The sequence below is a fragment of the Tachysurus fulvidraco genome, chromosome 4 (genome assembly GCF_022655615.1).
Source record: "Tachysurus fulvidraco isolate hzauxx_2018 chromosome 4, HZAU_PFXX_2.0, whole genome shotgun sequence".
NCBI lineage: Eukaryota > Metazoa > Chordata > Actinopteri > Siluriformes > Bagridae > Tachysurus > Tachysurus fulvidraco.
This window is the reverse complement of record NC_062521.1, coordinates 8,599,636-8,623,934: the sequence shown is the minus strand read 5'-3', so window position 1 is coordinate 8,623,934 and position 24,299 is coordinate 8,599,636. Positions and strand designations below refer to the sequence as shown.

The 24,299-nt window shown below is 35.3% G+C and overlaps 2 protein-coding genes across 30 annotated transcripts in view; one reads left to right on the top strand and one right to left on the bottom strand.

Moving 5' to 3' along the window:
• Nucleotides 1-518: 518 nt before the first annotated feature.
• Nucleotides 519-4,572, bottom strand: mrpl14 (mitochondrial ribosomal protein L14). Of its 3 annotated transcripts, none has more exons than XM_027150174.2 (3): nucleotides 4,483-4,572; nucleotides 1,427-1,494; nucleotides 519-984 (listed from the first exon to the last, which is right to left on the bottom strand). In XM_027150174.2, the coding sequence occupies exons 1-3, from the start codon at nucleotides 4,522-4,524 to the stop codon at nucleotides 618-620; spliced, it is 477 nt and encodes a 158-aa protein (XP_027005975.1). In that variant the 5' UTR covers nucleotides 4,525-4,572; the 3' UTR covers nucleotides 519-617. The 3 variants fall into 3 exon arrangements, with proteins under 3 accessions (XP_027005975.1, XP_027005977.1, XP_027005976.1); XM_027150176.2 differs by lacking the exon at nucleotides 4,483-4,572 and adding an exon at nucleotides 3,457-3,537; XM_027150175.2 differs by lacking the exon at nucleotides 4,483-4,572 and adding an exon at nucleotides 3,370-3,509.
• lrrfip2 (leucine rich repeat (in FLII) interacting protein 2) overlaps nucleotides 4,535-24,299 on the top strand; it is a 51,684-nt gene continuing 31,919 nt past the window's right edge. For 9 of the 27 annotated variants that reach the window (XM_047811880.1, XM_027150159.2, XM_047811884.1 and 6 more), the window contains exons 1-4: nucleotides 4,535-5,026; nucleotides 18,445-18,609; nucleotides 22,866-22,952; nucleotides 23,408-23,464. In XM_047811880.1, coding sequence (XP_047667836.1) covers nucleotides 18,520-18,609; nucleotides 22,866-22,952; nucleotides 23,408-23,464 — 234 coding nt within the window. In that variant the 5' untranslated portion in view covers nucleotides 4,535-5,026; nucleotides 18,445-18,519. The remainder of the gene's footprint in view (nucleotides 5,027-18,444; nucleotides 18,610-22,865; nucleotides 22,953-23,407; nucleotides 23,465-24,299) is intronic. The other 18 variants (XM_047811890.1, XM_047811891.1, XM_047811888.1 and 15 more) reach the window with 7 other exon arrangements.

The window sequence follows — 24,299 nt, the reverse complement described above, 5'->3', positions numbered from 1 at the left end:
TCTGCAGGACTTTTAGCTGTTATTACCAAGACAAACTGATGCTGAATCGGCTGCAAAAGGAAGCTATAGAGCATATGTATATTAAACTAATAAATTATTGTAGTCTAAAACCAAGTGTTTCAGTTTAATTGTCCAACCACTGTAATTGTTTGTGGATTTAATTTTTGAAGTGACGTGACATATGGCTAAGTACGGTGACCCATACTCAGAATTCATTCTCTGCATTTGACCCATCCAAAGTGCACACACACAGCAGTGAACACACACCCGGAGCAGTGGGCAGCCATTTATGCTGCGGCGCCCGGGGAACAGTTGGGGAATTCGGTGCCTTGCTCAAGGGCACCTCAGTCGTGGCCGGCCCGAGACTCGAACCCACAACCTTCGGATTACAAGTCAGACTCTCTAACCATTAGGCCATGACTTGCCCCAAACAAATAACAGATTCAAAGCCAATTGGAAAGAGAATTAATAAACCGCACACAATTTACTACAGAATAAAAACAAGCTTTATAAATATATTACTTTATTAAGATTTATTGAAAAATTTGACACATTTTTATTTTTATTGTTCAACACTGTACCAATCATGAATAGTAGCTACAGCTCAGTAACATTACCTACACAAAGCGTTGTGCAATAGCTAATAATTTGGAGTAATCACCATCCAGTTTGCGTAAATGTGTAGGTATGGGAGCTTTTATCCTTGTCCCTGTTGGGTTCCCATTTTCTTCGATCAAAACAACATTGTTTGAATCAAATCTAGGCGACATCCTTGGTCCAGGCATCTTGTGACCCACAATCAGTGCTTTCTTTTTCTGTCCTTTAATGGCCAACAGGACGGTGTCACCCACTTTGCCCACTCCATTCTTGGTGTACACATGAATGACTCTAGGAGAACGGTGATAGGGGCCGTTTCCAAGACTGCTGTTGTCTACTACTCGTACTCTTGTCAGCTTCTGAAGTGCTGCCGCAACTGTTGAAACACTGAAGCAAATAGTATGACAGTATTGGGAAACTGTTTTACATAACCATCACAAATGAAAAAGTAACCAAAAGCCCAATAAGGAGCAATTTATACATATATGGACATATTTGAAAACTTTTCTAGAAAAAGTTTCTACTCTTCTTTGAAAAATGCACATGAACAGCATATTTTAAAATACCTATCAAGTTAGGCACAAAAATTATGCATCTATCAGAAACAGTGAAAATGATCTTTTAACATTTCTCCACCTTGGAGGGTGGTTTCAAAAATACAATTTTCATGTGTATGGGATTCCAAATGAAGGGGGAGAATGTTTCCAAAAAGTTCTGCATTTGTTTGGACAGGGTCTATGCCCCGAACTACCTTCTGGATTACAGATTAATGGCAGCTGTAAAAAAAAATTATATTGAAATTATTTTAAAATAAATATATATATGTTACCTGAAAGACCTGTACTGTAGTGTCAATAACATCTTTGGAAGCACCATTGATGAGAAGGCCATAGTGATCTATTATAAGAAGCATGTCAAAACACAGGCATTACATTACTTTATTTTTGAATTTTTGTTAATAAATGAACTTATCCCTAATCTAATGTAGTTCTTATTTGTGAACTTTTGACATTTTTTTTCCTTACTACAGGTGTGCCATTTGACATAATTTACACGCCTCTGAAAGCACAGACAAATTAATCTTGATGCACTACTCATAGATGACAATAGAATCAATTATAAGAATGAAACAAAATAAGGCATCGTATTATAGGAAAAGAACTATGTACTAAACTAACTGTTTTTATTAATTAAAGTACATATTTTTATTAAATTAATGTCCTGTTTAATGTTGTGTGAATAATTTTCTACCAACCATAAACAATTGTTTCCTCACCAACATCCATTCCTCACTCTTTCTTTAAGTTAATAAGACCCACATCTTGCAAACCTCTCTGACATGAAGATATTCCAGTTTTAGAAAGCTTTACATTTGACTGTTACAAAGAGCTGACACAGAAGACTCCTGGCAAAAACCTGAGAAACTATGTGACAAGGTTTTCTGATGTGAGGAGACCAATGATAAGATAAAACCGTTTTATCTTACCTTTTTTCCTAATCATTCTAAAAGATATGTTTAGTGTAAAACAGCTTATAACCAAAAGACATCATACCTACAGTGAAGCATGGTAGTGAAAGCAGCATACTTGGGGGTGCATCCCTTTATCTAAGAGACTTTACTCTATTCAATATAGAATCAAATAACCATGGATAGCTCTAAAAACCCATTCATTTTGGCAGAAAACCTAATAGGCCTCTGTTAGACAGCTGAAGTTGAATTGAAATTTTAACATCCAGCATCCAAAATGGCTCAAAACACAAATCCATTACGGGAATGGCTTAAGATGGTGATTATCAACAGAGGAGATTATCAAATTTTTGGAGCAGCCCAGTCAGAGCCCTCATCAATATCCTATCTGAAACTTGTAAAATGATTGTGAAAGACTGCAGGGCACAGGAAAAACCTCACAATTTGATTCTGGGCCAGAAGAAGAACTGAAAATTAATTGCCAAATTAAGACTAATATTTTATTAGAACACCCTAAGGCTTTCCTTTCAGTTATTTGGTCGATGTTGTGGGAAAACCTTGAGAAAATCTGATCATTTCATTTACAGCATTTGCAGCCACTCTTATAAAGTGTGATGTACAAAAGTGCTTTAAGTCTCTATCATTACAGTAATTTACAAATGTAAATTATAGGTTACAGATTAAAGATACCATGAGCCTAAAACACTGTTCTAGGTTTTTTTTTAAATACACACCTACAACAAACAGGGGAGAAAGTGTCTAGTTCAAGAATTTCATGAAGTGTCTTGGTTTAATTTTTATGACACAAAACCTGCAAATTTTAACAGGGAGGTACAGAGGTTTTATACTCACTATACAATATATAAGAAATGGAAATTTCTCAAATGTGATTGATGGGTATAAACTTGATGACAGACACACACACAAACAAACATGAATAAATCATGCTGCATCTTAATCATGGCTTCCATAACTTATTAACTATGTATAATGAAATTCACAGCCAATTAACTGTGGTGTTATTACATGATAAAAGATGTGGCTGTAATATTCGCACAAAAGCATGCCCTGGATGTGTTGTATACATTTTGACAAGTGAATGGAAAAAGGTGAAGCTATTTAAAATCTCACTCTGCCTACTAAAGCTAATCTAAATATATAATTAATCTAACAGCACATTGATTACAATACCATATTTGTCAATGTGGGATCTCCGAAGCTCAACACTACTCTAAACTCCTACACTATTTTCTATCGCTACAATATTACATATTGCGACACTGTATTTAGGATGTAGTACAAACCTTTTTGGTTTAAAACTGAAAGTCCACCAACTGGTTCTGAGCAAATATATACAAACTAAATACACTCGTATGCGTTCAGTATCTCACCTTCAACAACGTGAACCAGCCAGTCCAGTAGAATTACTTCCGGCTTCATTTAGCCATATTTCAAAATAAAGGTTCTATATAATCCCGTTGACTAGGTATAAAATGTATATATTAACTTTATTTGTTTAATCCAATCGCATTCATTCTTGTTTTCAAAAGTAATTATCATACAGTTTTCATTAATGAAAGTATTCTTTATATATACAAGTAAATAAATTAGAAAGTATTCTTCACTTTACCCAAATAAAAGTCAACTCTACCTTTCGTGGTTTTTATTTTCCCTTTTCCTTACAAAATATTTTATTTCTTTTTTTCGTTTTTAATTTCTCCTAATTTCACATTAAGAGTTTCATATGACATCTTGGTATCATTTTATTTTTTGCAACACAAAAACCTGCCAGTTTAATATGGTGTGTTATTCTTCTCTGGTTTTACTTACTGTGAGCTATTTGAGCAGTTTCTTTTATTTGGACTTATAAAACTTAAAAAGTACTTAATGAAGCTTATATATTATACATTATATTATTTTTAATTTTTATAGATTAACACACAGTGCAGTTTCAAATAAATATTTTAATTAAGATGGAAATACTGTACTAATAGTATAGTCAACAATCTCAACTATAATTTCCAGGAATGCATTTGAAACACATGATATATCTGGATAACAAACAATTAGTTTGTGTAATCAATGATCATTTAAATTCGTTTAACAGTTTAAACACTTTATGCTATTTATATGCTCAAGGCGTTGCATGTATCAATCTTTTAGTAAAGTTGTGTATAAATGTTTGCATAAACAAAACTGAACTAAAAATTTCTATAGATTCACAATAGTGTTGGAAATGTTGATTTTTAATTTATCTAGTTTTAGCTGACTTGGCTTATGGCATCAAGTTATAATATTAATACAACAAGCTAGCTTAGACATCAAAATAAACATCATACTAATATTATTACAATGCAATATAAACTTAAAGCAACTCAGTCCTATCTATAATTAGCCACAGCTCTCTGTCCACTCACCACCAAACATGCCAAACAGTGGAGACTCATAAACGCGCGCATGCGCGCAAAAGAAACTCTCCCTGATCTTCATCTTACTTCCGGTACAGTGTATCTCTCCCTGGAATAAGGCGAGTGTTAGGAAAGAAGGAAGGAAGAGCAGTTTGTTAGTATAGGCATGTTATAAAACCACATGAATGCCTGGGTCATTGTCCTTCTCTAAAGGACAGATAGGACACTTTGAAATGTTTGGAAGTTTGGGAGACTTCAGAAGTGTGGCGTGACGGGCAGTTTCTTCTCTCTCTCTCTCTCTCTCTCTCTCTCTCTCTCTCTCTCTCTCTCTCTCTCTCTCTCTCTCTCTCTCTCTCTCTCTCTCTCTCTCTCTCTCTCACACACACACACACACACACACACACACGGAGCTCTGGATCATTTAGGCCAGTTGGAGCTATCGTTAGCCAGTCAGCTAACCATTGCTAGCCTCTTTTAGGGGAGTGAGGCGACATTTCACTGTACAAACCAACACTGGATGGGAATAAACGTGTAATTCAACGCCAGGAAAAAGGTAAAAATGTTTCACTAAATATCTAAAAAATGGTTCTACAATGTGTTTTATAGTAGAGGTGGAGAGAAAGCTCGTTAGCTAGCTGGTCTAATATTAAAGTACTTGTTTTTCTAGACTAGCTATTGCTATATATAACTTATCCTGTATAACTAAACTGGGTAGGTAGCGCGCTAATAATAGCTGTAGACACCACTGGCTGATAATGACAAGAACAAGTCAACAGAGTCAGGGAATGTGGACAATTCATTTAGTTTGTTGTGAAATAAACTTCCCTAGAGGAGTATCCCAACTAGTCCACCCCAGGTTCATAAAAACCTACCCGGCTATATTAGGGCAGATCGGCTTGTGTGTAATATATCAAGTCGTCTAGTTTGAAAAGAGAAGAAAATATCTCTTACATTATTGTGTAAATCTACAGCAGTAAGTAGTACATACAGGTTTAAACCCTATGTGATAGCATAAACCTCCAACTTAACGCACTCATGAACATTTCTATTGGTGCAAAAGTTTTGAGTGTTTAATATTTTTTGCTCCTGCTGGACTGCATGACAGCTAAATTTATTATACTGCCTTGTTTGGTATGCTGGCGTTGGGTGATTTGGATAAGATATTGATATGACAGTTAAATAAGTTACAATACGCTGTCATGAAGTACCTACATCTACAACTAGCAGATTAAACATTAAAATCAGTGTTAGTATTATAGCACGCTTTAGACTTATTATTGGTCGCTCATTTAAAATTATACCTGAAGAACATGTTACTCAATAGTCTTTTATTAAAAGTATCTAAATGTTTATTATCTCATAGATGTGATTTATGAGTAATGCTCTTAAAATACTGTTGTAATCGCACAGTCTAAACAGTATTAACCAGTTTATTTTGTAAACTAAATGTTTGTATTTTATTTATTTTCTGTTGTATTGTATTGTCATTGTTCGTTATTTAGAAAATTCTAATAAAATATGCATAGCTATAATTTTACTCTTTATCCCCTCTTGTGACCAAAAGATAAATTCAGGAAAAGATTCTGTATCAGAGAGTTGTAGATTCATACATTCAGTAAGTAAGAGTTATAACACAATTATTACAGCGTTTTTTAAACTTAAAATTTGTAAATGTACAATAAACATTTAAAATGTTTATATAAAAAAAAGATAATAAAAAATACCTGTACTGTAAAATGTACTATTTAATTGTACACATTTACAAGCTAACAGAAGGTGGTTTTGGTTAGGTTGTGCATGCATCTCTTTTTGTTTGGAAAACATGACTTGTGACATTATAATGCTATTTGAGTGCACATCCAGCTTATCAAACTGCAGGTCTTGGAAAATTATTTGAAAGAGGATTGACGGGGTCTTCTGCTGAATAAAATGCTAACCACCACAGAAATTCCCACAGTTTTTAATTCAAAATGTCTAGTTATGTTTAATTAATGCCATTATAATACAGTTCTATGCCTGGTCACCCAGCCAGAAACAAATTGAGTTAGGTTAAGTTCATGTCTGCTTGCAAATGCTTCTCCTCACCCATGTAGCTGCTAGTAAGATGGCTAGCTTATACATATTAGAATTAGAAACTACTAAAGAACGTTGTACATGTATACTCAATAAAATAAACCAAATAAGGCCAATATCATTTGTAATTATCTATAAATAGAAGGATAATTGGTAGAAATGTTTGCATGTAAACATAGTAATAATTGTATTTTTAAAGAACGGTATTGCAAAAACTGAGTGGTAAGTTTTCCTTAATTAACACACAAACAAAAATGTATTTTACACAGGAAAAATATAACCATTTACCACCTCTGTAGTCAAACAGCAAAATGGTTGTGCAATTAAAGGTCAAATACACTCATGGCCAAAAGTATTGTCAGAGATATACATTGTATGTTTCGCAAAGTTTGCTGTTTAAGCTGTTGTGGTGTTCATTCAAATTGTTTTTAGATTATTGTTCAGAGTGATCAGATCCATTTTAAATAATTACAAAAAACTTTACTAGCTAAAAAACACCATTTCTCTAATCATTTCATCAGCAAATTTGAAAGTGTCATTAAGTACTAGTCAGGTGAACTAGTCAGCTGATTGAACTTTAAGAGCATATTGATTACTATAAAAGGAGGGAAGATTTGCATCAAAATGTCCTCACATGCAAGCAAATTGCTAAAATGAATATTGCAACTGAAAGAAACATTTACTGGATCTTCAAAAACTTCAAGTATAGAGGCTAGACTGCAATGAAGAGTCCAACTTAAATTTTGCTCAAAATAATTAGTACAAAAAATATTACCACATGTCTTAGTAATTAAAATGTTGATCCAATCAAGTCAAAGTTGCATAGTTCAATAAGCATTATAGTGAAGGAACATAAGCATATCTACATGCAGTCAGGCTTGCACTTTTCTTAGCAATCGGTTATATTTTTTTATCAGGAAATCTATGAAATATATAATTAATAAACATGCCCCCCTTGCAAATAATTTGAGATGTATAGCGTGCAACATTTGAAATGAGCTTATTTATCTAGTGGATAAAAGTTTAACATTTCCCTGTTAAATCATTTATCTATGTTCTATTGTGAATAAAATATTAGCAAATGTTTGTTTTTATTTTATTTAAATTTAAAAACATCCCAATATTTTCCCATGACCATCTGGAAGTCCTGCCACCTTCTTCACTGCAGTCAAACCTCTCTTCTTAAAGTTTTGATGATCCAGTAAATAGTTCCTCAAGGTGCAATATTCTTTCTAGCATTTCCTTGCATGTGAGGCTATTTTAATGAAAAGTAATCATAGCTGCACATCTTTCTTTGGAGGTAACCATTGCTAACATGAACACAATGATAGGAAGCACTTCTTCCCTCCTTTTGTAGTAATCAATTTGCTCTTTTAAATCCACTTCTGTCTTGTCAAAATTAAGTAGGAAGTAGAAGTTAATCAGCATTCACAGCATTCACATTCGTCCTTTATATAATGTTCTTCAATCCAATTAAGCTGTTATTTCTTGTCTGACTTTTCTGAAACATATAACAGTGTATTATCCCCCTAATACTGGAGCTGATAACATGTTTATGAATAATTGTTCCAAAAGGTAGCATGTATAAGCAGAAAAGCAGTGGTGATAACACAACGAATCATCGAAATTAATGCGTACAATAGTCACTATTTATATCTAAAAACTGATAACAATCAGTCAAATAAAGACTGGAGAGGGATATTCCCTTAACTCCAGCAACATTTTCTAGTTTATCAAGTAGAATTACTGTATTATTTACTGTGCACCTGGAATTTATTCACAGTACTTCACTTTTTCCACATTTTATGTTACAGCCTTATTGGAAAACAGATTAAATGTATTATTTTCCTCACAATTCTACAAACAATACCCCATAATGACAATGATATAGTAGTTTGTTTGAAATCTTACCACCATATTTCACTGTAGGGATGGTATTGTCCAGTGCTTGGTTTTCTTCAGACATGATGCTCGTTATTCAGGAAAAAGAGTTAAATTTTTTATTCAAAAGGCCAGACACTTTCTCATTGACTGATAGTCCTTTAGGTGCCGTTTGGCCAACACCAGGTGGGCCATCATGTTCCTTTTACTGAAGAGTGGCTTCCGTTTGGTCACTCTACCATACAGGCCTGATTGGTCAGAGTGACCATGAGGTTCTTGGTCACCTACCTGACTAAGGCCCTTCTCACCTGATCACTCAGAATGGCTGGGCGGCCCATTTTAGGAAGAGTTCTGGTGGTTCAATATTTCTTCGATTTATGAATGATGGAGGCCACTGTGCTCATCGGGACCTCATTTGTGCCTTGACACAGTCATGTCTCTGAGGTCTACAGACAATTCCTTGAACTACATGGCGTGGTTTGTGCTTTGACATGCACTGTTAACTGTGGGACTTTATATAGACAGATGTGTGCCTTTTCAAATCATGTCCCGTCAACTGAATTTACTAAAGGTGGACTCCAGTCAAGTTATAGAAACATGTCAATGATGATCAGTGGAAACAGGATCCGCCTAAGCTGAATTTTGCTTGTCATGGCAAGGGCTGTAAATACTTATGTACACGTGATTATTTATTTGTTTGTTTGTTTGTTTGTTTATTTATTTATTTATTTATTTATTTTTAATAAATTTGCAAAGATTTCGAGCAAACTTTTTTCATGTTGTCATTATGGGGTACTGTTTGTTGAATTTCGAGGAAATTAATGAATTTATTCCATTTTTGAATAAGACTGTAACATAACAAAATGTGGAAAAATTGAAGATCCTATGAATACTTTCCGGATGCACTGTATGGTATCAAAAGTGTCTAAGCTGATTGAAACATTGGTTAGATATAGTAATATTGTTATAGGATTAGCTATCAAATTGTCTGGCATTAAGTTTTTTTTTCTGATATTCTCATGGAGATATTCCTGCTGCATATACGTGGTGTGCATTTTCTAACAGTGGTTTTATTCCCAGTATTAAATGAAAAGTTTTTCTTATCTTTGGGGTGTTCAGAAGTGCTGAACTAACAGAGATTTCTTTCTGTATGTCAGGAGGATTTCCTTCCATGGTATTGAAATACTACCAATTTAGTAGGTAGTACTATTTGTGTGTTGATTTCGTAGTGGTCTGTTGTAGGGTGCATGTGTGATCATTATACCAGGGTGCTTTTTCTTCTTTTAAGTTGAGCTACGTTATCTAATGTGTAGTGAAACCTTAACTCTAAGTAATTAGCCACCTGATCAAGTTATGTGGGGTCAGACAGTAGCAGATGTAAATAAACATTTAACATGGTAATGTGGCAAAGGGCATATACATACACGGATAAAATTTACTGGTACCCTCCCTTTAAAAAAAAAAAAGAAAAACCGACAGTGGTCACTAATATAACTTGAAACTTAATCAGTCAGTCTGCTTATTTAAATGGTGAAAAGTACTGTGCTGTTTGGTATGATGGTGTGCACCACACTGAACATGGAACATGGAAAGCTAAGGAGAGAGTTGTCTCAGGAGATTAAAGGGAATATTATAGACAAGCATGTTAAAGGTAAATGTAAATGCTATAAGATCATCTCCAAGCAGTTTGATCTTCCTGTGACTACAGTTGCACATATTATTCAGAAGTTTAAGGTCCATGAGACCTCCCTGGACATGGTCGCAAAAGGAAAATTTTATTAAATTTAAAAGACGGATAATACAAATGGTAGCCAAAGAGTACAGAACAACTTCCACGTAGGTTAGAGGTGAACTCCAAGGTCAACACACATCAGTGTCAGATTACACCATTCTTCGTTGTTTGAGCCAAAGTGGACTTAATGGAATACGACTGAGGAGGACTCCACTGTTAAAAGCAAACCATAAAAATGTGAGACTGGAATTTGCCAAAATGCATATTGACAAGCCACAAAGCTTCAAGGAGAATATTCTTTAGACAGGTGAGACAAAACTGGAGCTTTTTGGCAATTCACATCAGCTCTATGTTCACAGATGCAAAAATGAAGCATACAAAGAAAAGAACATTGTCCCTACTGTGAAACATGAAGGAGGCTTGGTTATGTTCTGCACTGCTTTGCTGCATCTGGCACATAATATCTTAAATCTGTGCAGGGTACAATTAAATCTCAAGATTAATCAAAGGTTAAAAACACACTAAATCACATTGAACATCTGAGGAAAAAGCTGAAACATGCAGTCTGGAGAAGGCACCCTTCAAATCTGAGTCAGCTGGAGCAGTTTGTTTACGAGGAATGGGCCAAAATACTTGTCAACAGGTGCAGAAGTCTCATCGAGAGTTACAGAAATCGCTTGATTGCTTCAAAAGTTTTTGCAACAAATGAGTAAGTTAGGGGTACCGTAATTTTTGTCTAGGCCAGTTTCATTAGTTTGTTTTTTAAATGCTTTTTTAAAAATCACTATTCAAAACATTTACAGTTTTTACTTTTGATCAGTTTCAAGTTATTTCAGTGATTTATTGTGGGTTTTCCTTTCTTTAATTGAAGGGTACCAACAATGTTGTCCATGTATATATGAAGTCTAAGACACTTATTAAAGGAGACAAGATATTGGTGTGTTAGCTTTAGACTGTGGAAATGTGATTGTTCTCTATATTTAATTTGAATGTTAGAATGAGTTTATGAGAGGGTCATATTATGTTATGTCCTTATTAAGTTTTTGTGCAAAAAAATCACATAACCAAGGGCTTTAGGGCTGCTTTTCTTCAGCTTCGGCAAAATACTACTGACTTATCAAAATGAATATTCGTCTTTCACAATTAATGCTTTGCTGAGAAATTTACAGAGTATTTTATGCCACAATTTTCATATATGATTGTTTAGTAAATGTTATAATTTGCTGTCGCAACAGTGCACTTACGAGGTTTATATACATGTGCTATATCTATATAGGCTATATCTATAGCCTATATATCTTCTATAGTAACTCATTCACAGGGATTGAATCAAGAGTCCACATAATCACAGGGTTAATTATAAAAGATTTAAATATTTAATAAAAGAGATTAAATGGTGAACCTTGTCAAAAGGGGCATTTAATTAATGCTGTTTAGTATGAACAGAGGTTCAGAATGAACCAATCACATTCAGTCTCATGTTTAAAATTAATCGTCGTATCTTTTTTTAATTCATCAAATTGCCGAAGCCATGGTTGGAAAATAACTTACAAGGCATGCTTGGTGTCTCACTTTTTGAAAGGAGATGGTTCTAAAAGAATTTCCAAAACATAAGATGTACCATGGCACATTGTAAATGCTATCATCAACAAATTAAGAAAATGGTACATCACACGGACATAATAGGATGTCACTTCAAATTCTATAAAAGGACAAAACAAAAACTTAATAGGGAGGCTGCCAAAAAAACAATGGTAAGATTAAAGGACCTTCTGGAATATCCAATAAGTACTGATTACACTCTGCTTGTCTCCCATATACTTTATGTCTGGGCTATAGCTAGGATGGCTAGACAGATGTCTTTTCTCACAAAAAAATTCTCAAAAAAAAAAAATTCTTCAAATTGTCTTTAAATCCCAAATCATGTGTTAATGGCCAATGAGAGTTTAAGTGCAAAAAAAATTACATTTAGGGTTGCTTTTCTTCAGCCAGAACTAAACCAAAACTTATTTCATAATTGAAGGGAATCATGAATGTCTACACATAGCAGTCGGTTTCAGCTGAAAATAAAAGGAATTTCTTATTTTCTGCATGATGATGAGAAAAAGCATAAATCCGATTCAACAAGGAAATGGCTTGACCAACAACAGATTTACAGATAACCTAGACAGAACTTAGAATCCAACTAAAAATCTGTGGAGTGCACAAAGCAGGCTGTGCACAGGAGATTTCAATTTCACTGATTTAGAATGTTTTTCCAAAGAAAGAATAGAAAATATTGCTAATTCAAGATGTCATCACAAGTCAAGAATTAAATTTTTAAAGAAATCAAAAGGTGCTTTTAACAATATATTAGTTTTAGGTTATGCATACTTATGCAACTAGGTTATTAAAAGTTGTCTTTTATCTTTTATTTTATTTTATTGTGTAAGTAAATGTATTGGCCAAATAATTTTTATTCACTTAATTTAGCTAAATAATCGTAGCATTAAATTCGATTAATGTATTCAATGAATAGTTATTTTCATTTTATTTATGCAAGCGTTTTATTTTAATTAACCGTATAAAGGAAACCATTTGTTACTAATATGGAAATACTGAATAATTTTGAGAGGCATGTAAAATTTTATATTGAGCAAAATAATCATTAGCAATTATTCTTCTTTAGTGCTGATCAGAAGTTTGTGAGGAGCTCAAGTGTTTGTGTGTGACTGTATATTTATATCTTATTACCATTTAATGTCATGGCTGGGGCATTTGTCTTTGCTGCACAACGAAGACATTTGGGTTTGAAATGAAAAGATAAATATGAGAATTTTAGCTTTTGTTTCTTGATATTTACATTTATATGTATTACCCAGCTTGGGATTGTTAATGTGCTTCCCAGTACTACAGGCAGTCATCTCTAGCTTAAGCTCCAGACTGAATGAAGACTAAGGAGTTTTAGTTTTATTAAGGGATTTCCTGAACCAAACTGGAACTACATATTTAGGGCAAGGTTCTGCTGATGTTTGCACAAGTTGGGGTGTGGACACACGGGGCAAAGTTTAAGATTAAATACTATTTTTTTTTTTAAGAACAATGAGGTCAATCAAGCTGGACTGGTAGGACAGAGTAAGGTGACCCTGTATATCATGATACATAATTATCATGATTGACATTGGCCAATCAGGGTTTAGCAATCATTTGACAAGGTTTCCATTAAGCTTTTGTAATTGACCACTGGTGTCAATATTCATATTAATAGGCTTTGAAATTAAGTTCAAATAGCTGTTTAGGAACTAAAGTTCTTCCTCTTACTACTCAGTCAGGTGAAACTAACCCGATGAACCAAAAGGTATTGTTATAATGTGCATTTATCTTTTGACCCATATTATACGTTATAAGTTTATTATAAGTTTTACCTTTTCTGTAACATGCCAACAAGTTCAAAATACAGGATGCAATGCATCAACACATCATCTCAAAACATACTTACCCTCAGGACCATGACCTAAATGTACCCTGAATGTTTTTTCTATAATCCCCTGGAGTATGCTGAACTTTCATACATAAAATAATGTTGATATTTAAAATGGTTCACCTATAATGCATGTTAAAGTTCATTCTGCACTGCCACCAAACAAGAAGTGAGGTACCGTATGTATCTCAGAAATTACCTGACACGAATCCTTAATGTTGGTATATTCAGGACAGCCCCGAAGCTACGCAATTTTAACAACACCACTTACTGGTAAAAACTGCTTCTATGCCAAAAAAAAAACTTTTATACAAGTGCTATTTTTCTACTTCTCCTGCAAATGTTGTCCAAATGTTATGTTTTCACAAAATTTGGCTTGACTTCATCTTCATCTATAATTGTCTTACTTCCATTCTGTCTATCCAATATTATTTTGAACATAATGAGAGGTTGAATTTTGAATTTAAAACACAATAAAACATGGTGCAGATACTTGCACAAAGTTACATAAATAAAAACAAATACCATTCCGTTCTTTTATATTGTAGATCAGAGCAGTGTAGTTTTTTTATGTTCATTGATGCATGAGCAAAATTATGAAATTAATTTTCATCATTCCTTTTTTTTTTACTTTATAGTACCACTTAAAACAGGAAGTGAGGTACAATCTCAGCTTTAAATTAAATTTTTTATTACAAATTTAGTATATACTTAGAGCAAGTGCTGATGGTCTCAACAGCTTCTGAGCTTCTGCTGTTGCTAAATGGCGAGGACAGAATTGCCTACTAATTGCTTATAAAAAATCTGCTGACATTATTTTTTATATACAATATGAACATGCAACACTATAGCGAGAAGCTATGGATCAAGAGTGATTTTAATCTCCACCTCCTGATAAGGGCTGATTTATATAGAAACTTGTATTGGATGATTATACTTTAACATAATGTGAGGTTGTCCATTAGGAACAGGTCTAGACCTGCATCATACCTTAATTTGCAGTAAATATAGACAGTCAGTAGAAAAAATGAGCGTTCTGAATTTAACTAAATTGTTTTTGAAAAGTGGGGAGCATGTTTTTTTTTTCATTGACATATGTTTCACATCACTTGTATTAATTACTGGAGTCTGTTAGAAGAAACAAATGTGTGATCCTGAAGAAATAAATTGATCATTTATTGATTGATTATCATAACAACATGCGCAGTAGGTATTTCATCAATGGTATTTCCGCTCTGTTTCTGAGGTGTTATAGTGGCAAAATATACAGTCGTGAAAAAAATTAAGACACACCATTATATATTCAGCTCTTTATTAAGAACTGTTAACATGTCAATTTCTGATCTTCTTTTAATTTGTACATGTAGGTGAAAGGGATGTAATTGCATGTAAACAACAAAAAAATACCTTTTCACTTAAAAAAAAATGAGTATTTCAACTGAGGAAAAAGTTAGGACACCCTGCATCCTAATAGAAAGTGTTTCCCCCTTTGGCTGAAAATAAGCTCAATGATACATTTCCTGTAACCATCTACCAGTTTACACCACTCTGTAATGCAGAATTCTTTTAGCTACAGTAAGACCAAAAGATTGGACACACCTTCTCATTCAAAGAGTTTTCTTTATTTTCATGACTATGAAAATTGTAGACTCACACTGAAGGCATCAAAACTATGAATTAACACATGTGGAATTATATACATACATAACAAAAAAGTGTGAAACAACTGAAAATGTCATATTTTAGGTTCTTCAAAGTAGCCACCTTTTGCTTTGATTACTGCTTTGCACACTCTTGGCATTCTCTTGATGAGCTTCAAGAGGTAGTCACCTGAAATGGTCTTCCAACAGTCTTGAAGGAGTTCCCAGAGATGCTTAGCACTTGTTGGCCCTTTTGCCTTCACTCTGCGGTCCAGCTCACCCCAAACCATCTCGATTGGGTTCAGGTCCGGTGACTGTGGAGGCCAGGTCATCTGGCGCAGCACCCCATCACTCTCCTTCATGGTAAAATAGCCCTTACACAGCCTGGAGGTGTGTTTGGGGTCATTGTCCTGTTGAAAAGTTGGTGTGTCCAAACTTTTCGAAGGTGTGTCCAAACTTTTGGTCTGTACTGTATGTGATGTTTGAGGGGTTTCTTGCATGCACAGTTCTTTTCAAATCTCTACACAGGATCTCAATAGGATCTAAATCTGGGCTTTGAAGTCATTCCAGAAATCTGCATTTTTTTTACTTTTCAGCCAGTATTTGGTGGATTTACTGGTATGATTTTGTCATGTTGCAAGGTCCAGCAATTCTTTGACAGACCCAAACTATAAAACACTTCCACCTCCATGTTTACCATCAAAAAATGGTAAATGGTAAATCTCCCATGATAAAGTTGTACAGTCTCTTTCTGATTGTAGATTCATGCATTCATGCATCTTCCTAACCGAAGCAAGAGGTCCTGTTGCTGTAGGTCCTGTAATGATATTTTAGGGTTTTTGGAGACTTATTTAAGCATCTTGTAGTCTGCTCTTGGGGTGAATTTGTTTGGATGGCCTGACCTGGCCATGTTGGAAGTTGTTTTAAATGTTTTCCACTTGTAAATGATTTTTGGACAGTGGAATGGCTGATTTACAAATTCTATTAAGATTTTTTTATATCCCTTACCAGAATCATAAGCATTAACAATCTCTTTGGATCTCACCATGGTGAAAAAAAAACAACTTTGGGAGAAATACAGGCTGCTCTGGAAAAAAATGGTGGTGTTGTTTCAAAGAGCACTATAAGTAGGTACTTGAACACAAATGGCCTGCACAGTCAAGTTGCCAGGAGAAAGCTGTTACTGTGCCCATGCCACAAAAAGACCCGTCTTCAGTATGCTAGATAGCACCTAGACAAACCTCACAACTTCTGGAGCAGTCATTTGGAGTGATGAGACCAGAACTAAACTTTATAGTCACATCCATATACTGTATGCTATGTTTGGAGAGGAGACAAGAAGACCTACAGTGAAAAGTACACCATCCCCACTGCAAAACATGCTGTTTGTTCTCTTATGTTTTGGGTCTGTGAGAGCTTTAATGGCACAGGGAAAAATGATGGCAAGATGAATGCAGCATGTTATCAGAAAATACTGACAGACAATTTGGAGGCATTTTGCCAAGAAGAACTGACAGCTTATTATTTGCTGAAAAACAATTGCTGATTGATTGGATGGCCTTCACAATATTCCTGTTTTTGTCTGTCCTGCTTGGTGCTGTTCCCAAACCAGGCTGTGATGCCACCCGTCAGGATGCTCTCAATAGTGCAGCTCCTTAGGGGGCAGTTTCAAGTCCCTTAAGTGTCGGATGTGGAAGAGATGCTGCAGAGTGAACACTGGTGCTAGCTGGTCAGCACAGATAGTGTATATATGTATGTATATATAGATGTATAGATATATAGATGTAGCTATTAGCTGCAGATAGGTGTTCAGCTGGTCTCCCAGAGAAGTGTCCGCATTCACTGTTTTAGAGGATGGTGCTTTGTAGAACATGATTGTTCTCAGTCCCTGCCACAGGCTCCTGTTTCTTCCTGTAGGGCAGCTTTGCCTTCTTCACCACACTGTGCACATTGAAGGATGCAGCTTTGTAGTAGTCTATGTTCCCAGTGGTGAGCCCCATGTTATAGGCAACGGAGCAGGATCTCAGAGAGTTGGTTTTATTCACCCACGGCTTCTGGTTAGGAAGTTCCTGATGATGGTTTTGTGAAATGTATCATCCTCTAGTTTCCAGATAAATCCTACAACCGCTTCCATAAACATGTTGATGTCATCAGAGCTGCACTGGAACATGTCCCAGCCTGCATCATCTATGCCCCTTTTCCACCGAGGCAGTTTGAGTGCTGGTTCATAGCCAGAGCTTAATTTAGAACCAGTTCTTTCTTTTTCGACAGCCAATACTGGCTCTGAACCAGGAAAAGTGGTTATTAAGTAGCACCAAAACGTTGCTGGTCTAGACAAGAAGTGTTTGTGTTTGCCGCTGCTGCGCTAACGTTGCTGTGAAACGTGACACGTATACAGTGATGTCAGACTCGGCTCTGTGATGGCTCTCTAGCTGATGGAAAGGCAAACCAGTTCTTAGAAGGTTCGCCACCGGAACCAACTTTGAACCAGCACTAGCTCTGAACCAGCACCCATTTCTTTTAGGTGGAAAAGGGGTACTTGAGCATCTTGCAGATTGACCGCCGATTGGTTTGTCCAAGTCTACAGACAGCAGGTGGCATTGTTAGAATTACAATTTTTGTTGTGGCATTTGGGAGTCCCCTGAGATTTATTAAATAAATAAATTCTTTGTCAATTATTTAAAGATATCAAAATATATTACAACCACATAAATACATGTTATTTGATGTTGGCTACAATTTTAGTTTTCCACATCACCAAAGACTTTCTATTGTTTCAGAATACACTGTCTATAATGTAAAATCAGCATGTACAGTACACCTGTATTGTAACCTCTTTACCTTTTATTACCCTCATTGAGCACATAATTGAACCTCAGTATCTAAAAGTATGCCTTCTCTATTTTGTCATTTTAAGACATCAAGCTTTTTCTTATCTGCTAAGTAGAATAGAATCTGTTTAAGTAGATATTAATTGGCCAAGGTTGCCTATATTGCTTATCCCATATGTTTATTGTAATTGATTGGCTAATAAATAGTACAGTGACGCTATAGGATAATAAAATATACTTTAATTTTCAAGTTTATGCAGTTTTCAGTTAGAATGACCAGTAGAAGCTAATAATGAAAAAAATCATATGTTTTTTTTCTTGGACTCTGACCAAGGCAATATTTCTATCTTTCAGAAAACTACAAAATCAACATAGACTACATTTGCTTTGATTACCAGTCTGTCTGGAACTAGCCACACAGGAACCAATATGAGTACACCAAGTTCAGGCCGAAAACGTGCACAGATCAAGGACCGATTCTCTGCTGAGGACGAGGCCTTAAGTAGCATAGCACGAGAGGTAAGTTGTTAATCTCATACATTGCTATTGTATTGTATGTGTTGAAAAAGTACATAAGATATGTAATTACATAAGAGACTGTCATTCTGCAAATATACCAATAGTTCAATTTATATGAAGCAGCATTTTTAGGGTTGATCTTCTGAAAGATGGCAGAGTGACATAGAGTTTCTTGGAGGGATGTTAAGTGGCAGCCACATTACAGCATTTTTGATCCAGACAAACTTGGTCATAAGGGACTGAGTACACACCCCTAGGGTATGTAGGTCAGCACCTGCTGCACCTCTGAATAGTGTGTGGTCATTGAATCAAGAACTCAGTCCATCAGTGAAAAAAAAAAACTGGTCAATTCAGGTAGACATCTGATCTTAGTTTTGGACACATAACATTGCTGAACTGAGACCTGACTAACTGAGGCAACATTAACCTTCATCTCTTCTTAACTCTGTGTGCCCATTACTCTGAATTCGTAGATCTTGATTTGTGCTGCACGATTAATCATATCGCAATCGCGATATCAAGCCTGTGCGATTATATGACGCAAAATGCTGCGATTTTATGAAATTAATAAATGCATGTGTGGACATGACAACCCATTCTCTCTGCCTATTTTTTTTTGTTTGCCTATTTCATACACTACACTCAGACAAGACGAGACGAAATATTTTCATCAACAACCTTTTTTTCATGACTAAGACGAGACGATGTCAAGACGATGTCAATAATCGCAATATGACATTTTCCCTAAATCGTGCAGCCCTAATCTTGATTTATCAGATTGCATGACCATTTTCCGTTGCTCCAAAGTCCAATCTTTCCTAGCAAACTGAAGCTTTTCCCCCCAATTAGCCTCACTGCTAAGTGGTTTCATTGAGACTACACAGCTCTTTAGTTCCACACTCATTATGTTTTCTTTGTATTGTTTGTGTAGAAATGCTCTGATGTTCACTATCATACATAGCTGTGAGTTATGCTGATGTCTTTTTACAATTTGATTTCAACAAATGCTTAAGTGATCTCTGATCACAATCATTCAATCCACACTTCTTCCTTGAAGATGATTGTTAACTATCTCTTCAGGGTTTTTGAATGCATTGGACAGTTCTAAACCCAGCTTGTGTCTTCAGCAAACTACACAAGGTCTGCACAATAAAAAAAAGGAGTGAACTTATTCTTCAGATACCATGGCAGGACAGAGAGACCAAATTAATGCACACATCCTCATTATCAGCCAGAGATGAGTAATGAAACTAATAAGCTTGCTGCCATAGAGATAACACAGATGGAGCCACAGATAAGCAGACTGTTGTGGAAAACCTGTTACCATCAGACAGACATTTGCATTTAGAGTGTAAAACAGGACACTGAGCCAAAGCACAGCCAGGTAATATCCTTCAATATTATTCAATAATATCCTTCAGGTAATATTCCAGGTAATAACGCTCCTAGCATTTCTCTGAGACAAGATTAAGGTTAATGCCCAGTTGCTTAAAATCAACCAACCATCATGTTCATATTAAAGAAGTCTAATATGTGCTTGAAACCAGCAGCACTCGTCATCATAAAGTGCATTGAGAAAATGGTAATGGGACATATCAAAGCCTCACTTCCAAAATGATTTGACCATGTCAGTTTGCATATTTATCAAACTAGTCCTCTGACTACAGTACATCCCACACATCTAGCCCTGTTCCAAATTTATAGACAGGATACATATGATGAAGAATGTTTTTTTTTATTTACTTCATCTCATCTTTCAGTACAATAATCAAACAGAATCTGTTAACAAACTCAAACTGCTTGAGTTTACTCCCTCCATTTGCAGTTGGATCCTGGATTGTATCTTGACTCAAACTGGATTTGAAAGATTTAGATTTTAAGATTTAATATTTTAATTTACAATAATTATTAAGATTATCAAAATGATGCCATGGAGAACGCGTGTTGTTACCAAAGCAAATTGTATTGCAGCAAAATATTATTGTGTGTGACTCTTTTTGGGCTAGGCAATGCATTAATTGTGCAATATGCAAGGCAATATGTAAGCCTCTTATCAGCTGTAAATTTGGGTAGGACAGATTAGAATGGTCAAAGAACCACAGATTTACAAAATGATGTAACTCATCCTAGTAGCAGCAGCAGAAGGATTTCATAAGTCTTCCAATTTACAGGGAAATATATGCAGTCTAACAGAACTTGGGAGTTTATATAACTTTCCAAGGAGCTGAATGTCTGACTGAGCTGAAATTGTGTGTGTTGCATCAATCTACTAATCTGTAACTACATTTTTAATCATTACTGTAAAATATGGCCTTCCACAGGCATTTTATAAACAAATATTAAACGCTTGTTTAATAATAATAAATGTTGTTATTCTTATTTTTATTTATTATTATTATTTAGTTATTATTAAGTGTATTTATTTATTTTGGGGATTTGAAATAGGCATCATACTGTTCTAAATATTCTTATTATTATTTTGGTGTCATTTCCCCTCTTTTCTTTATCAAGTTTGTAAATTGTTTAGGCCTTTTAGCCTTTTTTGACCTGACATGCTTCAGCATTGTGGTGTCATTTAGTGTCATAGTTCATTCAAAACATTTCCTGTTTTTAATCTGGAGGACAAGTACACTTTTTTAAATTCCTACACAGCACGTGTAATGTAATCAGAGGAAATGTAATACGATATTATAATCATGTACTGTCATGGCCATGAGTATTGTCAGAGACATACATTTTGTGTTTTGCAAAAAGCTGTTGTGGTGGTCATTTTTAAAATCTTTTCTAGATTATTGTGCAGAGTGATCAGATGCATTTTAACTAATTTCAAAAAGCTTTATTGGCCAAACTTTTCTTAAAAACCAAAATTCACTGCTTTGGCCCTGGCATAAAATAACCATCTAACACCATTTCTCTAATCATATCATCAGCACATTTGAAAGTATCATTAAGTACTAGTCAGATGTAATCATACTTGGTTTTTGGATTTTAAGAGCAGACTGATTACTATAAAAGGAGGGAAGAAGTGCTTCTTATCATTGTTTGTTACCTCCAAAGAAAGACATGCAACTATCATTATATTGCATCAAAATGGCCTCACATGCAAGGAAAAGAATATTGCACTGAAAGATGCATTCACCGGATCATCAAAAAGTTCAAGGAGCGAGGTTGAAGAACATCCCAGAGTGTCCAGAAAGTGCCGGGACTGACTCCTCCTGAGGAGTCAGATATGGAATTGTGTCACCACCAGTGCACAGCTTTTCCTAATGGCAGCAGATGGGTGTGAGTGCATCTGCACACACAGTGAAATGAAGGCTTTAGGACAACAACCTGGTGTCATGAAAGGCAGCAAAGAAGCCAATTCTCTCCCAGAAAAACAAGAACAGACTAAAATTCGGAAGAAAAAACAAGTATTGGACAGAGCAAAGTATTTGTTTGAGATGTCTGGATAATTGATTTTCCTGTATCATGCCAACAGTGAAACATCCAGACACTATCCATGTGTGGGGTTGCTTTTCAACCAAGGAATTGGGATCACTCACATTTCTGCCCCAAAACACAGCCATGAATAAAGAATGGTATCAAAACGTCCTGCAAGAGCAACTTCTCCCGCCAATCCAGGAGCAATTTGCTGATGATTTCGTGTATTTTACAGCATGATGGAGCACAATGTCACAAGGTAAGAGTGATAATGAAGTGGCTCAAAGATCATTACAGTGAAATTTTGGATCTGTGGCCAGACAACTCCCCGGATCTCAATCATGTAGAGAACCTGTGGTCAAACCTCAAAAGGCGAGTGGACAAGCAGAATCTCACAAAATCTGATCATCTACGTGCACTAATAAGGCAGGAATATCCAGCATGTCAGAGCGAATTGCAAATGTTATGAAGAACAAGAATCAACACTGTAAATATTGACTGTTGACATATATTTAATGTTTTTGCTAATAAAAGCCTTTAAAACTCATGAAATGCTTATCATTGTTTTCCAGTATACCATAGAAACATGTGGAAAAATAATCTTCAAATAGTTAAGCAGCAAACCCTGCAAAACACACAATTTTTATCACTATACACATATGCCAAAACTTTTAACTGTACATATCTAGACAGAGTATGATGAAATGTAAAATTTAAATCATTCACTTGTTATTCTAACCACAGATAGCTATTAGAAATATCAGTGTGCCTAGTCCATACAATCTTATTTAATTTAGGTCAAAAGTATGTTTATTTTGGTTTGTTCTGTTCTATAGGCAGAAGCAAGACTTGCAGCAAAGCGAGCTGCCAGGGCAGAAGCACGAGATATCAGAATGAGAGAACTGGAGCGACAACAGAAAGAGGTAATTAGTTTGTTTACTGCCATTAGACTGGTGTTGTACAAAAGAGGTCAACATGTGTAGAAACAAAACATAAGAACATTCAACATGTCATTTCTTCTGACATGCTCAAATATACTCAAACGGAGGTTCAACCATTTTCCGCAAATGATGGCAAAATATCCACATAGGTCTGCCATTTCCAGATGTTTGTATGATTTCTATGGGATAATGTATTTTTTCTTCACCTGTCTTCTTTAAAATGTTTAAGATTACAATATTTTAACATCAGTGTTTTTCATATTTGTCTTGTATCATTAAAAAAGCTTTTTTTTTTTTTTTAAGCCATTGATTGTTCTTTCCAAAAAGTATGTTAGTTACAGTACATATTTTGTGTAATAAATGCTGTAAAAAAAACATTCATTTCTTTTTTCACCTTTATAAAATCACAAGTCAAATCTTGTGTTTTTCTGCTATAGTTCACTTCCCACCAATCATCTTCTAGTAAAAAGTGGGGACAAATCCAGCAGTGGATGGTATGATGGTATTAGTCTTGAAATGCATGGGTTTGTTCACCAAGTCCACTGCCAATGGAATGAAGAGCTTGAGTGTACTTTGACAGCATGTATGTATAGTTGCATGTAGTTTGCTGATTATAGTGTGCATCAAGCTGTAACAGAAACTGTTTCATCTTAGTAACAGATTCATAAAAAATAAATAAATTCACAAATAAATGGAATGAAATACACAAATATGTGTTAGGGGTTTCACAAAATAAAAAAGTTCCAAATATGTTTTTATGTCACAAACACAACTCTGCTAGGCATTCATTTGTGGATCACTTCCTGCAGGTTTGTAGATTGGTGCTTACATTTGTAGAGTTTGAAACGTTTCTAGTGTTGACTAGTGTCTGCGAAGACCAACCGCAAGCCTAAAATATAGCTGCAAGCAGCGATGGCAGGCCCTCGCACGGTTTTTTATCGCTATACGGTGCCTCCCAGAAAACAATGCATGGTGTGCAAGTGCATCAAGTGGGTAAATATCAGTGGACTATTTTATGTTGTTACTGACCCATTTGGGGACTGTAGGTAAATGTAGGTAAATTTTAGACAAACGGGGGTGCTAGTGAGCCACTTAAGAGACACACCTTTTGTCTGACCTTTTTGTCCACACTTAACAGCCGACAAATGTGATGTATGTGTCAAATTTCAAGTTAATCTAAGCACGCCAAAAGCCTTAAATATGCCTGAAATAAAAGTAAACTTTGACACGATGCCATGGCAACGGTGTTTGAGATATCAAAAATCCGTTCGCAATTTTGCATTAGATTCAATCGCATGAATCTTCTAGGAAGAGTAAAAAAGTTCATTG